Genomic DNA, 16,919 nt, shown 5'->3' on the forward strand with positions numbered 1-16,919 from the left:
GTCTCCAGCAGTCTTAGCATGTTAGCAAAGATCTCACGGACTGCATCTCACCACATCATAAACTGACCAAAATAAGCGCTAACTGTCGTTATAACACACTTTATAAACATCTTACATGTAACTTCTGTCTCACCTTGAAATAAATGTGTGCATTACTAGTCTAAATAGAAAGTGAGCTTAAAATTTACATTATTGCATAAACTAAACAATCCAGTCAGCATAGTAGGATATAGTTGTTCCACATTATAATTCATAAACAGTCCTCTCTTACAAGGTTCAGTAGTTGTGCATCCTGTTGTATTACACTTTAATGTTCCCTGTATCTGATGAGAAATCAAATGCAAGCTGATTATTATTGCCACATTGTTAAATTACTTGATTCTGTCTCAGAGTGGAGTTTAGAATCCATAGATCATCTGGTTTTGCTGAATAGACGTAAATTGGCTTTTTTTTTTTCTTCAGACAGCAATGTTTAGCAAAGCAGTTTTCAGTTCTCTTTGCTGGTTTTACTGTGAAGTGATGTCTGAGTGAGTGAATCATTATTTTGTTTCATACTTTAGATAATAATTTCGTGAAATGGATATAAGTAAGCTTATGAATCAAGTTTATTATGTTAAGTGGACAATATAGTTTTTAACTAGATAAAGATATCTATGAAAAAAAATTGCATCCCTTGAAATCAATCTTATCAGTTTTAAGTTTTAAGAGTTTCTGTTACTGGTATAAGACATCGCCTGGGGTTTTCCTTGTCTTTCCCAAATGCTTTCTGTTCCCAACGGTTGTTGCTTTTGACTGAAATTGCATATAACTTTTTAAACTTTTTTTTTTTTTTTTTGGTCTGTTAATTGCAATTGTAAATTGCAATTGTAAATTGCATTGTACTTCTGTTGTAGAGAATATATTGATGAAATTATTTTTTAGTTTAACAGTGGTTATTTTTGTTGAGTATCAACACATAATACCGAGCTATAGTTGGATGATAAAAAGTTAATTGAATGGATAAAGATTAATACCAAAAAATGTAGTCTTTACTCAGTAATATAATCTTAATAGTTTTCCAGAAGTGGACTTTGTTAATTGATGCACATAGTTTTATGTTATGCAAATGATGTGATAGTAATGTGAATAGTTTTAGTAAGTTGGATTTTCTGTGTACACTTTCTATCTGTGCTATCAGCTTGGATTTGCGCAGCTTGTCAGTTAACAACAGCTACGTGTAGTAACAGCTGCCCTGTGTGAAATCACCCACCTGATGGTACTTACTGCTTATTACATAACTGGCTTTACTGATGAGATGCGCATTAATCATCGGGCAACATATATCGTGCACCCCTCATTTTTTCTGCCGGTGTGAAAAGTGGTTCAACCACCGCGTTTCTGCCGTTTTTTTTTTTTTTGCATTTAATAAACATCAAACTGCAAACAAAACAAAAGTTAAACTAAATCGTGCTAAGTTTCAGTTGCGCGCTGGACCATTTATCAGCTTGGACCGCGATGCAAACAAACTTGTTCGAGCTCAGATCAGCTTTACTCAGGTGCCAAAGTTGATTTTGCGACAGTTACTGCACAGATACAAAAGTGCTGCGAGATTTAGTGAGAAGCATTTGAATTCACCGCACAATGATACTGCAAGATTTACTGAGAAACATTAAAATTCTCCACAGAAATCTGTCATGAACAGTGCTGGCATATGTCAGGAAACCAGAAGTGGTAACGCTTACTGGAAGCATGGTGTAGTGGTAGAAATTGTCGAATGCATTACATCATTCATTTCAGGGTTTGTACAACCTTTAGAGAGAGATATTCAAGCACTTTTCTATGTCTTTCAAGCATTTCACACAGCTATTTTCAGCTCTTTAAAACTCTAAAATGATCCAGTTTGAATGTTATTTTTAATGGGATGAACAAAATATACTTTGTGGTAAACAAACACTAATGTAAAATTTTAAAAAACACATCAAATCACAATTATAACCATTACACCGCAGCAGAGAAGCAATTATTGGCTTATTAGTCATTCATTTCTACTTTTTCCTCTATATTTTGAAATTATAAAATCAATATAAAAATATAAATAGTGATATAAATATAAATATAAAAATATATTTAATCAGAATTTAACTCTAGGTATTTTATTTTTTATTTTTTTTACTTTTCTTTAATTTGCTGCTAAAGCACACATAATAATTGAAATTGGTCAGTTCCGTATGCTAGAAGAATAATGTAAAAGTGCATTTTGTATTCATCTTAGCTCAAGCTTAGTGCTTTACTGTCAAATCTGTATAAACAAATAAACAAGAAATTAACATGAAATATTATTAGAAACTGCACTTATTAATGCAAAACAATAGTAATTTTTTGATTAAATGATTTTTATTTTGAATACCTGCAGTGCTACCAAATCTACTCCTGGCGCCACCATCTGTAGAACTTAGTGTTACTGGTGCTCTCAAATGTTAGTCTGGAGCCCTTTCATTTGCTAGTTTGTCATATTCACATGAGAACAGCATATTTCTCCCCTCTTCAGTCTGAAAAACGGAAGTCCAACCACATTTCCAGATATGATGTTGTCTTAAATTATGAGAAGAAGAGAATGAGGAAATGCACGTTTAACGGTTTTGCAGACTGACTCATCATTTTTCAACAGGACATACATAGGTTAAACATGAAGCAGTATTGTCCAGAGTTGGTAGTAGGTCTATGAGTGTCTCTTAATGAGATTTGTGACTTTATAATTAGGTTTCATCTTCACTCCAAAAAACAAAGGATGTGGTCTTTTTATGTTGCTGATGAGCAGGATAATTTGACTAGAACATGGTGGTTTCTTGTTTTTCTTGTATTTTCTTTGATCAGTTTTTGACTGTACAGAGGATGATCAGTTCCCTTTCAATACTTCACTCGTACTGTGTCGAAGATGCTTATGGGGAAAAACTCATTTTTTCTCCTGAACTGAAGCCTTATTCAATCACGCAGTGAAACTGCACGGCCATTGGTTCGTGCAGTGTTATTAAAACAAACCAATGGCTCGGCAGTGGTGCTGCACGAACCTATGGCAGTGAAGCCCGCCAAAATGGGCGGGTGATCTAGCTATATATTGCCCGCTTCGCCATAATTCAGATTTCATTTACAAAGATGACATACCTGAATTCAATGATGAACTTCCTTAACTATCATTTTGCATTATTGAGACACTGTTTTCAAAATTAATGTTGTTCAGTGCTGTGACGCAATGTATTTTGTTTAAAGCACTATATAAATAAAGGTGATTTCTTCAGAGGCATTGAGTTACAGAACTTTGCTCCTCAGCCATCTGGAATGCCTGGGGCTCAGGGTGAATTTTGCCAAGAGTTTGCTGTCTCCCAGCCAACGGATATTGTTTCTGGGAACAGTGTTAGACTCAGTTACGATGAGGACAGCAATGGTGAAGGAGCGCGCCATGGGTCTACAGCGACTCGTGGCCTCTTTCAAAATAGGTGCTTCTCGGCCCCTAAAAACATTCCAGAAGTTGCTGGGCCTTATGGCAGCAGCATTGCCGTTGCTGGAGCATGGGCTGCTACTTATGCCCCCTCCAATATTGGCTGAAACCGTGTGTTCCACCTCATGGGTGGAGACACGGACGCCTGAATATCAAGGTGATTCTTTGGCAAAGCGAAAATATACCTCTTCTCCTCAAAAGACAACTCTAATTGCCCAACATATTTTTCCAAGATCGAGGATGCATTGTCCCAGGTCTGGCCCAACCGTCTTCTTTACGCTTTTCCTCCGGTTCCTCTGATTCCCCAAGTAATCAGGCAGGTCAGGGACCAGGGTTCCTCTGAGACGGGACCTCCTTTCTCAGGTGGATGGAACGATTTGGCATCCGCACCCAGAGATGTGGTCCCTGCACCTTTGGTCGCTCAACGGGAACCCACGGGACTCCCTGAGAATGTGCTAAACACAATTTCACAGGCTAGAGCTCCGTCTACACGATGCTTCTATGCCTCCAAATGGTCTGTGTTCTCCACATGGTGCTCAGACCATGGCGAAAACCCAACCTCCTGTGACGTATCGGAGATACTGTCATTTTTACAAGAGCTCTTGGAGAAGGGACAATCCCCCTCCACGCTCAAGGTCTACATAGCGAATATAGCGGCGTCACACACCCTTATAGCAGGCCAGTCGGTGGGCAGAAACGACTTAGTCGTCCAATTTATGAGATGTGCCAGAAGGCTTCATCTGCCTTACCCTCCCACTGTCCCTTCATGGGACCTGCCCACGGTACAGAGAGCCTTAAAGAGGGGCCCTTTGAACCTCTAAAGTCCATAGGCCTTAAGGCCCTGTCGCTAAAAAGACTGCTCTGCTGTTGGCACTAGCATCTGTTAAGCGTGTGGGCGATTTCCAAGCACTCTCTCGATAAGCCGTAATTGCCTAGAATTCGGGCCTAACGACTCGAAGGTCGTCCTGAAACCAAGGCATGGCTATGTAACAAAGGTGCTCGCTACACCTTTCAGAGAACAAGTGGTCACTTTCTCTGCATTACAAAACACAGAGGATGATAAAATTCTAAAAATTCTAAAATTATACAGAGAGCATTCTGTGCTCTTTATATGCTCTGGAAACCACGCCAGAGGTTTACCGGTCTCAAAGCAAAGTCTTTCTAAGTTGATTGTGGACGCAATTCAGCTAGCCTACTCTTCTTTAGGCCTGCAAAGCCCAATTGGAGTAAGAGCCCATTCGACAAGAGCAGTGTCTTCATCCTGGGCATGGTCTAATGGTGAGACTATCACAGAAATTTGTGAAGCAGCTGGTTGGAACTCGCCATCCACATTTGCTAGATTTTATATTCTAGACGTCCCAGAACTTCATGCTAGGGTACTTTCTGTGTAAAGGTCACCTTTTTGTTCCTCATTCGCATGCTCTTGGCAATTCTTTGCCCAAGACTCAAATTCTGCTCATATGCACTTGGCTCCTTTGGTACTGAGGCAATACGAACACGGGATGATCAGGCTAGGCCAGACATAACCTCATTGAGCTTATTCTGCTCCTAGTTGCTTTTGTCATATCTTGGTATCACAGATCAAGTATGATTGTGTTTGTCGTCCTCCCTTCTTAGCATGGCGTGATTGAACTGGGTTCCCATAAGCATCTTAGACAAGGTACGAGTGAAGTATTGAAAGGGAACGTACAGTTACTAACCTAACCTCGGTTCCCTGAAATAAGGGAACAAGTACTCCATTCCTTGCCATGATAAAAGGCTGCACGACTCAGTCGTCAATTACCGAGTACGTTTTCAGTATTAGTACAAACACTTTGTTTCACAGATCATGTTGCATAGTGCTTACTATCATTCCTTTTAGTTTACGTTTTGATAGTTAGTACAATGATTAAGAAAAGCCATTGTCACATTCCCCGATGAGGTTTACTTTTTTAATCCAACACTAGATTTAGTTATGGTGTCAAATTAAAGCTGTGTTATTTATTTTACTCACCGCCCAATGTTGTCCAACAAAACAATTAGGGCTGGGTATCGATTCAGATGTCCCGATTCGATTTGATTTCGATTCACAAGCTCTCGATTCAATTCAACATGGCTTTCTAATAGGGATGTGATTCACTCAACTCACAATTCGATTCGATCCATGATTTTGATTTCACGATTCGATTGACAAAATATTTTTATTATTATTATTATTATTATTATTATTACAAAATTACACGTTTCTTTGTGTCAGTTTAATTTAAAGGCAAGTATTTTCCAGAAATGTATTACTATTAGGGGTGCTCCGATCACGATCGGCCGATCGTTATGCGCATCTCGTCAGTAAAGCCGGTTTTCTAATCAACGGTTAATTCAATCAGGTGCGTGATTTCACATAGAGCAGCTGTTACTACACAGAGCCGTTGTTAATAGATTAGATGCGCAAATCCACTTCATTTTCAGCGTTTTTTGGTGCATCTTCTCTATTAACAACGGCTCCGTGTAGTAACAGCTGCTCTATGTGAAATCACACACCTGATGCAATTAACCAGCTGATTAGAGAACCGGCTTTACTGACGAAATGCGCATTAACGATCGGCCGATCGTGATCGGAGCACCCCTAATTACTATTGTTCAGCAGAATGTACATAGCCTACTACTACTAAAATGAATCAAACATAAAAAAAAGAATAATCACACAACATTTCTTCCATGTTTTATTTATTAGTAAATCCCCTTTGTTTACCAAAAAATAAAGTTTGCTTAATTTTCAATAATTAAAAGAAAAAGGAAATTATTGTTTTATGCCTTCATTTGATAAACAGAAAAATTGAAATACACAACAGAATTTCGGAAGGGAAAAAAATTATCCATTTCATAGGGCCCTAAACATGTAATTTTTGCTAAACTTATAATAAATTGATGTGAAAATGTATAAGTGGTATGATTTTAATTAATTAGACATGCTTTTTGATTAATACAATTAAATTTAACCATTACAAAGGAATTGAGAAAAATTAAAACAGAAAAAAATGGAATCCAGAAAAAAAATGTAACAGAATAAAAAAAAAAAAGGATTTCGTAGGGCCCTATGCAAGTTATGCATTCAGGAAAACGGCACATCTCAAGCACACTAAACAGCGCAAGTAGTGTCTTTGTCAGCTGCACACGCAGCCTTTCTGTCAGAGCAAATGACAGGTCGAGTCAATTAAACTAATCTGCAAAACTATAAAACTGTCTTGCTAGTTTTTAAAGGCCTTAATATGAAGCTTGTCGTGTTTAAAACAAATTGGTTTATGCACTTTCTCCCCAGCAGCTCAGTTTCTGTCCTCTGCTATATTTTCAGATGCGCTCGTATCAAACTACTGTATATATAGATATAGACAGTATTGCCTCAAATCGAATCGCATATTAAGAAAATATCAATATTGTACAAACTCGATATAGCGCCCAGCCCTAGTTCTTAGTTACCTTTAGATTATTCTATTCTGTAAGGGAAAAAAATCTTTAAGGGAATCAGTGGGTTAAAAACTCTTGTGAAGTTGGACAAGTATTGGAAGTTTCAGGGCTTGAAGCCGCTTGGACCATAAGAATTTGGTAAAATTCGGAGTCTGTTAAGAGTAACAAATGACAAACAGATGAATACAACTGTGAAGTAAAATAATACATTTTGTCTGTTTGTCTTCCTTAACTGTGACTAAACAAGCTATGAACATTTGAGAAATTGTGGTTAAGTGGTATCCGCTGTGATACATTCTTTCTGTTCAAGCTTTGTGCTTTTTCTTTTAATTTATGTTAGATAATACAATGTTTGCACTCAACGTGTTTTGCCAGGTTTCCGTTCTAAACAAGGGGTAATTGGTTAATATGATCTCTTTCAGCAAATGCCATAAATAAATAAAAAAATACAAAACAATACAAGTATTGATGCAATATTATGAAGAAGAATAAAAGTTCAGTTATTGTATCAGCACAGCTCTAAAATGGTAAACAATTTAATGATAGCAAGTGTGACTGATAAATTAAAGAAGGAAAAAAAATTTGCAGCTTGTTTTAAGTGAGTTCTGCCTTTTTTCTTGGTTGCTTGGTACACTGGAACTAGGGCTGGGTGTATTGAACTAAAAACCGATTCCCCCTCCTACTTAAATACAATATTCAGATGAAAAAGAAATTGTTCAAATCAAAACAAGTTTTAATATCATTCTTTATTAGGGATGTAAACGATCAATTGATGATCCATTAATTGTCGATAAGAGATGCAATCGATTAAGGCTGTCGATGGTCGGTTAACCGATTTAATGTTTGGCTGCATGCGGCTAAAGTCTCCGGTGTGGCTCATGCGCAGAACACGTGCGAGCAGCTGTGAGTGATGGTGATCGTATATAAATGATCATCATCATTAATTCACAATGTACTAATTAAGCTTTTAATGTGATTTAAACTTTAAAAATACATTGAAATAGAAACAACACAAAAGTTATTCAACATAAAATGCAATAGAAATGTAGTAACTAAGTCATTTCATCAGATAACTGCACTTTACAGGGCTGCGCGACACATGATTGACAGACTATTCATTCCTACCACTTATTAATTTGTGGCAATTGTCCATGTTTCATTAATTTTGTTCCCTAAATAACCCATGGTTTAACTGAAATAATGGAACAAATTAATAAATCAAACAAATTATTTAATTTAATGAAATCTTAAATTTACCTTCCCATGTTTACCACACACAGTAAGAGATCCAATTAAAAGTGAAAGATAATAAAATAAACCTGCGTATTTAGAGGGTTAGACTGAAGATTTAAGAAAATAAACAATGCCTTGTTGTTATTGATGGAAATCCATTTTATTTGTGGAAATTCATGACCAACCTGCAAACCAAAACAAAGCCACATAAATGAAGGCTATATCTCGAATGGCATCCAGGGGCATCGTCACGATCTAACATTTTCCTAAACGCTATAAGATCACAAATTAAAGTAAACACTTTAGCGAAAAAGGTTTTTACATTTTTTTAATGTCTCTGCTAGTGTTGTCACGATACCAAAACTTTAGTATTCTGTACCGATACCAGTAAAAAATCCATCGTTCTCGGTACCAATTTCGCTACCAAAGCAAAACACAAAAATATGTGAATTAAAAAAAGAAAAACAGTTTTTATCACATTAAAATAAAACCAATGCCATTTTTTATACTTATTTACAATTATGTTTAAAGTTTTTCTACAAGTAATATAATTATGAAGAACAGTAAAAAAGTTTTACCCAAATTTAATTTCTCTTTTAATTAATGAAATTTAAACATAATTTATTTATTTATTTGCTATTCAAATTTAAACATGGAAGAAATATTGTGTGATTTATTTCTTTACAAAATAAAGTTTTATAAATTTTTTGAACAGTAGTAGGAGTATCACATACATTCTACTAAATAATAGTAATATTTCTAGCACAATGTCTTTATGTAAAAATTAACTTTTATTTTGACGGGCTACTTTTATTTTGACACTTGTTTAACTCATATGAAATGGTAAAATGCTTGTGAAGTGACTCAGAACATTTATGGTGATGTTGTTTATGTATCTTTGTCCTCACTGAGACAGCAGATGCTGAAATTACCGCAAGCGACATGCGCTTCAGTCTATGTAGTAAACAAAACCGCACGTCTCTGCCATTCATTAATTCACAGAAAATTCGCAGAACATGCAGGATTCAGATTTCAATCAACTTTTGCAGCTTAACATTTACAGATACTGGTCCATATGGAGATTTGATTTGATTAATTTATGTTAACTTTGACAAATTCCGTGACCGTCCATATTAAAATGTAAGTTTCATTTTCATGACTGGATTTTGAGATTCTGTTAACATTATGGTTAACGATTAATCAGTTAATTGATCGTTAATTTAAGCGACAATCGATGATGAAATTAATCGCTACTTTGCATCCCATTCTTCATTGTTTACCATTCAAATGTATAACTGAGCCAAGATGATAAAAACCTTGTTTTTTTTTCATGCATCTAACCATCCAAATGCACACTTGGCATTAAGAGCTGTTAAGATTAAAACTGGCAACTCCTATTCGATTATCTTGTGTTGGATCGTGCCACTCATGTCCGGTCAAGACCTGGCATGAGTTTTTTAATGGGTTCTGCTATAGCCCTGCTTGTTTTTAATGTTTTTATGAAATATCTGTATTGACTGCATTATCGTATCATCATGTTATTTACTGCCATGCGAGCCACAAAAGTAAAGCGAGTTGCACAACTAGGCCTGTTGCGATAGTCGATAAAACAATTAATCGCCCGATAAAAAAAAACGATAATTTTTTTCGCCCGCAATAATTTCTTTTTACAATTCTTTTTAAAAAAATTGAACACGTCATGATGTGGGGTTAGTCTGGAGTGCAGCCTGTGGACAGGCCGCTGTAGAAAACACCATAGATGTCCTGGGAGTTAGAGTGACCAGCTTTGCGAAGTGCCTTTCATTTGCTTGTGGATGTTTGTGTCGCAAGTGATATTGCATTGTACTTGCACTACTGCTTTACTTAAATACATTTAATATATTTAAATACAATATATTTTACAAGTAATTTCGTTGCCCATTCTGTCGAAGTGGGCCTACTTTTCGTTCGCTTCATTTGGTGAGTGATTGCGTGTGTCAACACGCCCAGTGAGTTAACACAAAAACGCACGCGTCATTTTCTCCTCCTTTCCAAAGTCCTCGGGCAGTTGCATGCCTGAGGCCTCTGTCGTTGCTAAGCATCCATCAGCCACGCATACCGCATTTGAAATAGTGAACTTGAGTGCCCAAAAGATGTGATATGTTCATGGAACTCCTTCATCGGTCAGAATGTTTACTTTCGGTTAACGGTTAAGAAAACATTACCATCTACAGCCGCGAGAGGGTACTCAATGATTTCAGGGGTAGGCTACAGGAGCACTGAGCAGCATAAGAGTGCCTTCTCACGGCTGTACACGGTAATGTTTTCTCTTGGTTCATGTCAAATAAATTTTGATAAGTCGCACCTAACTAGAAGTCGCAGAACCAGCCAAACTATGAAAAAAAAATGTGACTTATATGAAAATACGGTACCTGCGTTATTATGCCATTATCATTAAATTAGTTGAAACTGGTCTTAGAACAACAATATTATCGTTTATCGTAATCATTTCTTGGACAATTAGTCGTCCAGCAAAATTTGTTTTAATGACAGGCCTACGCACAACGATTAACACTGCTGCAGGTTGCTTTTTTGGCGGGTGTGTTGCTGCCTTATGCTGCCTAATGAAGTCTTATTCATTACATAGGGCGAAACATCTCTCTCACTCTGCAGCATGTCTCTAGACAAACATGCGGGTGGAGGGTTGAGCCCAATTGGAACTAGGGTTGTGCTGATAGACGATAGTATCGTGTATCGACGATAGTCAGAGATATCGACATAAGCAGATTTATCTGTCGATAATCAAGACGATATTAGGCTCATTTTCCTATAAATGTATTAGCTATTATTTTTTTATTAGGCTGCTTATTATAATTCAATCATCGAACTGCCCAGCAATTTCACGCACTGCATTTCTCTCTCTCTCTCTCTCTCACACACACACACAGCGAGCGCAGGGGGATTAGAGCTTGTAGTCGCTGAAGTTGTCCGCTATGACTCGGATAATTCTTTAAATATATGAAATGAAAGGGATAGAAAACGAGGAGTTGGTGTCCCACACATTTAATGGCTGCTACACGGCAACGCGCTCTTCTCATACATGAGAGATTAACTCTTTCTTGGCTTACAAATAAAGTAAAGATAAAATAATAACAAGGCGACAGAGCGAACTTATCATCCATAGTGGTTCTCACGTAGTCCTTCTCTTTAAAGACTGATCACTTAACTTATAACGCACACTGTGTGGTAAAACTATCGGCATAGATTTTTATTGAGAACTGATTGCTCCAGCAATCAAATATCATGCCAGTTAATCAGCAAAACCGATAAATCGGTCGACCTCTAATAAACAGGGCTCCAGACTAACATATTCATTTCTTGATTATGAATTTTTTTTTTTTATTGTTTATTCAGAATTGACAGTAAAGCACTAAGCTTGAGTTAAGATGCTTACAAAATTTACTTTTATTAACAACAGTAACAGGTGCAAAATCTACTTTTTATATACAGAAAATGTATATATTCCTCTCTTACTAAAGAGGGCATATCGACCGCATTCCATTAGTTTTTCAAATTGGTATGTTGAATTCACTGCACTGTGCTGGAAATAGTTGTGTGAAATGCATGCAAATCAATGGCTTGAATTTTCTTGAATGATAAAACGCATTCGACTATTTCTACCACAACACCATGGTTACAGTTAGTGTTACCATTTCTGTTTTTTTGACATATCAGCACTGTTTAACTCTGATTTCTGTACCGAATTTGAATGATTCTCACTAAATCTCACAGTAACCTTATCATTGTGCGTGAATTCAAAGGCTTCTCACTGGATCTCGCAGCACTGTTGCATCTGTGCAAAAACAGTGTCTAGAAATCAACTTTGGGTCCCGAGAAAAGCTGTTCTGAGCTCCAACATCAAACAACGTTTGCTTGCTTTGCACTCCGAGCTGATAAATGGTTTCGACTGTGCAGCGTGGTTTAGTTTCACTTTAGTTTCTTTTGCCGTTTGATGTTTCTAATTTGCAACAGAAAGTTAAAATGAGTTGAAAAATGAGTTGGGCAATGCGGTGTTTGTGCCAGTGTGACTGCTCACAAAAATTAGTTGAATGAGAATCATACCCCCCCCCCCCCCCCCGCATCCCCCCTACACCCACACACACGCACACACAAATGAACATATATCAATATGTAGAGACCTATTAATTATCTTGTCTTTTTTTTAGAGTACTGAGTCTGGTGAAGAGACCCTGATATGCGTGAATACAAGCTTGTGGTGTTGGGCTCTGGCGGCGTGGGCAAATCAGCCCTGGTAAGTACAGTGTACCATGTCATCTTCAACAAAACTTAAAGCAGCTACACTACAGTGATTAGCCAAGCTATTAGGGCTGTGTATCAACAACAATGTCACGATACGATATGCATCACGATACGATAGACATCACGATATGGTTCAATTTGGAATTTAAACTAAATTTCGATTGACCAGTTTAATTACAGTAACATATGGGTAGCACTTTATTTTACAGTCCTGTTCCTCATGTACATACGATGTACTTACTTTAGTAATTACAATAACTATGTAATAATAACTAGGTACTAACCCTGAACCTACCCCTAAACCTAACCCTACCCCATGTAGTTACCTTGTATTACCGGAACTTTCTTAGATAAATACGCTGTAAGTACACTATAAGCAAAAACAACTGTTTTTGTCATTGGAAAAAAAAAACAATGGTTTAAATGAAAAATTGTCAGAAAAGCTTTAAAGTCACTGCCTCAGTAACTGAAATGACAATTATAGTGACACTGAAGCAAATAAACAGCTCAATGACTAATCTGAATTTAAAACATATTCCATAAAAGCAAAAACTTTAACAACTTACAGTGTTTCCCACAGAATTAGATTCTATTTGCGGTGGTGTGGTGTTTGGGGGGGGGGGTGATAAGTTAAATATATCATATATTTTTAGTGACAAGTACACATTGCCAACACTTAGTGTCAGATACCTTAAAGGGATAATTTGGTTATATTTGAAGATATTTGGAAGAATGACAGAATCAAACAGATCTCGATTGACTTCCATAGTAGGAAAGAATATATAACATGGTAGTCAATGGGGACCGAGATCTGTTTGGTTACAAACATTCTTCCAAATATCTTCCTTTGTGTTCAGCAGAACAAAGAAACTCATACAGGTTTGGAACAACTTAAGGTAGAATTTTCATTTTTGGGGGAACTATCCCTTTAAAGACATTGCTATTTCTACATTGCTATGCCATTGCTACACTTTCTATGCTATGACTGCTCCACAGACTTCTTGTCACACACACACACACACACACACACTCAAACTCACAAACTTACTGACACACTCAAACACAGGCTCACACACTCAAACATTCAAAAAGACTCACTCACACACAGACTCAGACACACACATGCTCACACACACACAAAACTGGACCTGGAGGTGGACACACACACACACAAACCTGAACCTGGAGATAATAATAATATAATGTCCAGCCTGGTTGCTGTGATATCCGTTGCCATGATTTATGGAATGACTGATCGCGAGAGGAAAAAAATTACGTTTTAGTCGCATAACATCGGTTAATGAAAACGCCATAATTTTGTTTTGTTTATCGATATTTAGAAAAAAAAAAACACAAGTTTTGCACGAATCTGTAATGGAAACGCAACAGCGCTTAACATAGACTAACTTCTCAGAGTTATGTTGAGCAACAGTGTTCATTACTAACCATTCAACTCCGGATTGATTCTGGAATCTTCGCTGGGGAATAGCACCTAAGCACCGGAACTAACACATGCTCATGTTTTGATTAAGATCGTGTTCGAAGAGGAGGGGCTAGTCGCGCGTGCCTTCGTTGTCAGTTTGTGAGAGGGAGGCAGATCTACAATAAAATACAATTGTACCCATATTAAATATTTAAAAAATCTGAATCAATCCGTGATTCAGCGTTGATATTGTGGTGGGCCGCCACAAATTAATGAATGTATGGGAAACCATGACTTAATTTTACGCTTGTACCAGGGATGCAGAGGGTACATCTTGCACATCTTCAACCTCTGCCTGATTATACAGTGTCAGAGGTGATTGTTGTGTTTTGGAAGGGGAAAATGCATCTCCAAACAAGTCCTCAAGAGCATTAGTCCACATTTTTTCTCTTGCAGGGAGGCAACAGATCTGTCTCAGCATTCTTTCTGTTCTGATCTGCTTCATTACTCTGGTCCTGAAATAATCATAACATGACATTTTGTAATTAATAACTTGGTAACACTTTACAATAAGGTTCATTAATTAACATTAGTTAACTACATTAGTTAAATGAACTAATCATGAACTGCACATCTACAGCATTTATTAATCTTTGTTATATAGCAATTTTAACATTTACTTCTACTTTATTAAAATCCTGCTAACATTAGTAAATGCACTGTAAAGTAACATTAACAAACAATGAACAACTGTAATTTTTATTAACTAACATTAACAAAGATTATTGTTATTGATTATTGTTCATGGTTAGTTCATGTAAGTTAATACATTATGTGATGTTTAATAAATTAACCTTATTGTAAAGTGTGTATTGTAAACTCATGTAGCCCATATTTTGTAGATTAATAAAATAATTTGTACAGTAATAATTTGTACATTAATAAAAACATATGTTGAGTTGATATCCAAAAAAATCATTTTTACCGATGGAAAAAAGTAAAATCTGTGGTGCCTCCATTGCCAATTTGGTGTAGAGCTCCTGTCTGTTCTCCTCCTTCAAAAAGGGCATTGCTTTAAAACGCGGATCCAATGCTGAAGTCAAAATTAGAAGGGGCATTTTACGGTCATATCCTTTCTCCAGATCTCCAGTCACAGCGATCTTTATGTCCCGCATCACTGCCGAGTTGGTGGCTTCAATTTGAGTGCCATGACTTAATTGAGCATGCAACTGTGAGATAATAGATACCCTCGGGGTCTTCTCCTCGGACATAACGTGAGTTGCCAATTTAAGTGGCTTCAGTGCCTTTATTATGTCAGCACAGGTTATGTCTTGCTTCTGTTAATGTCCACAGATCTTTGCCATTTTTCCACACTTCAGTTGACAGTAATGCAGCGCAAATTGTGGGCTGTTGTCCAATGAATTGCTCCAACAAGTCATGTGCACTGATCCACCTGTACAGACATTGGTCATAAACTTATGCTCAGGAAGGCCAAGTACCTTTTGCTTCTCGTGCAGGACATGGCAGGCAATTGAAGTGTTCCTAAAAAATGTTGTGATGCTCCGAACTCTTCCGAGAAGATGGGAGACTATCGGTAACCCATTGAGCAGCCAGATTCAAACAGTGAGCAAAGGAACTGACATGAGCTAATTTGGCTAGCTTTGCAGGTACTACCATGTTAGATGCGTCCTCAGTCACAAGCACTGGATCTTTATCTTTTATTCCCCATTCGTGCATCATTTAGCAAATCTGCGATGTTTGCTCCGGTGTGATTTTCAAACATCACTCTAGTCTACAGAACGGGCGAGACAAGTTCCCAATGGGGAGATATGTAGTGGCAGGTTATCGTAACATACGATTGGGTTGCTCTAGATGTCCATGCATCGTAGGAAATTGAAACTCTCTGTGTAGAAGAGTGACAGCAGAATATCTCGCTTAAGTTCATCATACAACCAGGGAATTGCCATTTCTGTTAAAAACTGACATGTTGGTCTGAAGCCGTTATTCTCAACAACACTGTATGGCCATAAATCCTCATATATGAATCACATTAATGCATTTGTAATCTTTTGAGATCACAGAGGCGTGGTTAAGAGTTTTGAGATGAAAGCATCAGGCATCGTTGGCCGCTTCTGGGATGATGGATGTGTGCAAGGCCTATCTGCTGCGGCCAGGGCTGGCTGGTCTGGATGATATCTTGAAATATGCAGAGAGAGGTTCGTCGTGTTCCTGGTGTACTTTTGTTTTGTAGTGCTTGCATATCGCATGACTCATGTCTACCGTCTGATTGTCTGCTGAGCATAAATTCTAAAATTCTCCCATATTTTACTTTTGACGACGGTGGAAAAATCCTATTATCCTTTTTGAATGTCCTTTTTGACGTCACGTAATTGGCTAGATTTAAAAGCATGACAGCAGCTGCTGTATCGATACACGCATCATCAGGAGTTCATGACGATGTAATGTTGTATCGATGTTCTGAGCACAGCCCTACAAGTAATGATGTGATCCACAGTAATGATCAGTAGATGATCAGAAAACCATGGCTTTGGTTTTCTCTGATTGTCATTTGGTTCTATAGCTGTTAAATCACAATACGGGCTCAACATTGTGATGTCTGTCAGCCATCGGAAATGGACGATGAATGTGTCTATCAGTCCAACCCTTGTTTTATCTGTTGTAATTAATATACCATGAACATTTTTATTAACCAATATTGCCAAATTTTATAAATATTTAAAAATGTATATATTGTTAATTGTCAAAGTATGAAATTTAAAGTGTACTGAATAGGGATGCACTGAAATGCGAAAGGCGAAGCCAAACAAAATGAAACACTGGGCTGAATACCAAACATGGTTTTTCACATTTTTCCCCCCATGTAGTAAAAGTAATATGGATAAGAAACAAACATAAGGGTAGACATTCTATTTTTGGATAAACTATTTTATTCACAACAATATCTCTTAAAATAACTTATAGGGTTATGATAATCAAAACAGTCCTGAGCTAGATCAAGCTTTGATTTTTGCAAAACAAACTATAACT

At 37.1% G+C, this 16,919-nt stretch overlaps 1 protein-coding gene across 3 annotated transcripts in view; it reads left to right on the plus strand.

Annotated features, from left to right (window-relative positions):
* LOC113054957 (ras-related protein Rap-1A-like) overlaps positions 1-16,919 on the plus strand; it is a 32,470-nt gene that overhangs the window by 447 nt on the left and 15,104 nt on the right. For 2 of the 3 annotated variants that reach the window (XM_026220781.1, XM_026220779.1), the window contains exon 2: positions 12,355-12,440. In XM_026220781.1, coding sequence (XP_026076566.1) covers positions 12,384-12,440 — 57 coding nt within the window. In that variant the 5' untranslated portion in view covers positions 12,355-12,383. Of the gene's footprint in view, positions 1-482; positions 528-12,354; positions 12,441-16,919 lie in introns of those variants that run through there. The other variant, XM_026220780.1, reaches the window with a different exon arrangement.

The sequence above is a fragment of the Carassius auratus genome, chromosome 36, assembly GCF_003368295.1.
Source record: "Carassius auratus strain Wakin chromosome 36, ASM336829v1, whole genome shotgun sequence".
NCBI lineage: Eukaryota > Metazoa > Chordata > Actinopteri > Cypriniformes > Cyprinidae > Carassius > Carassius auratus.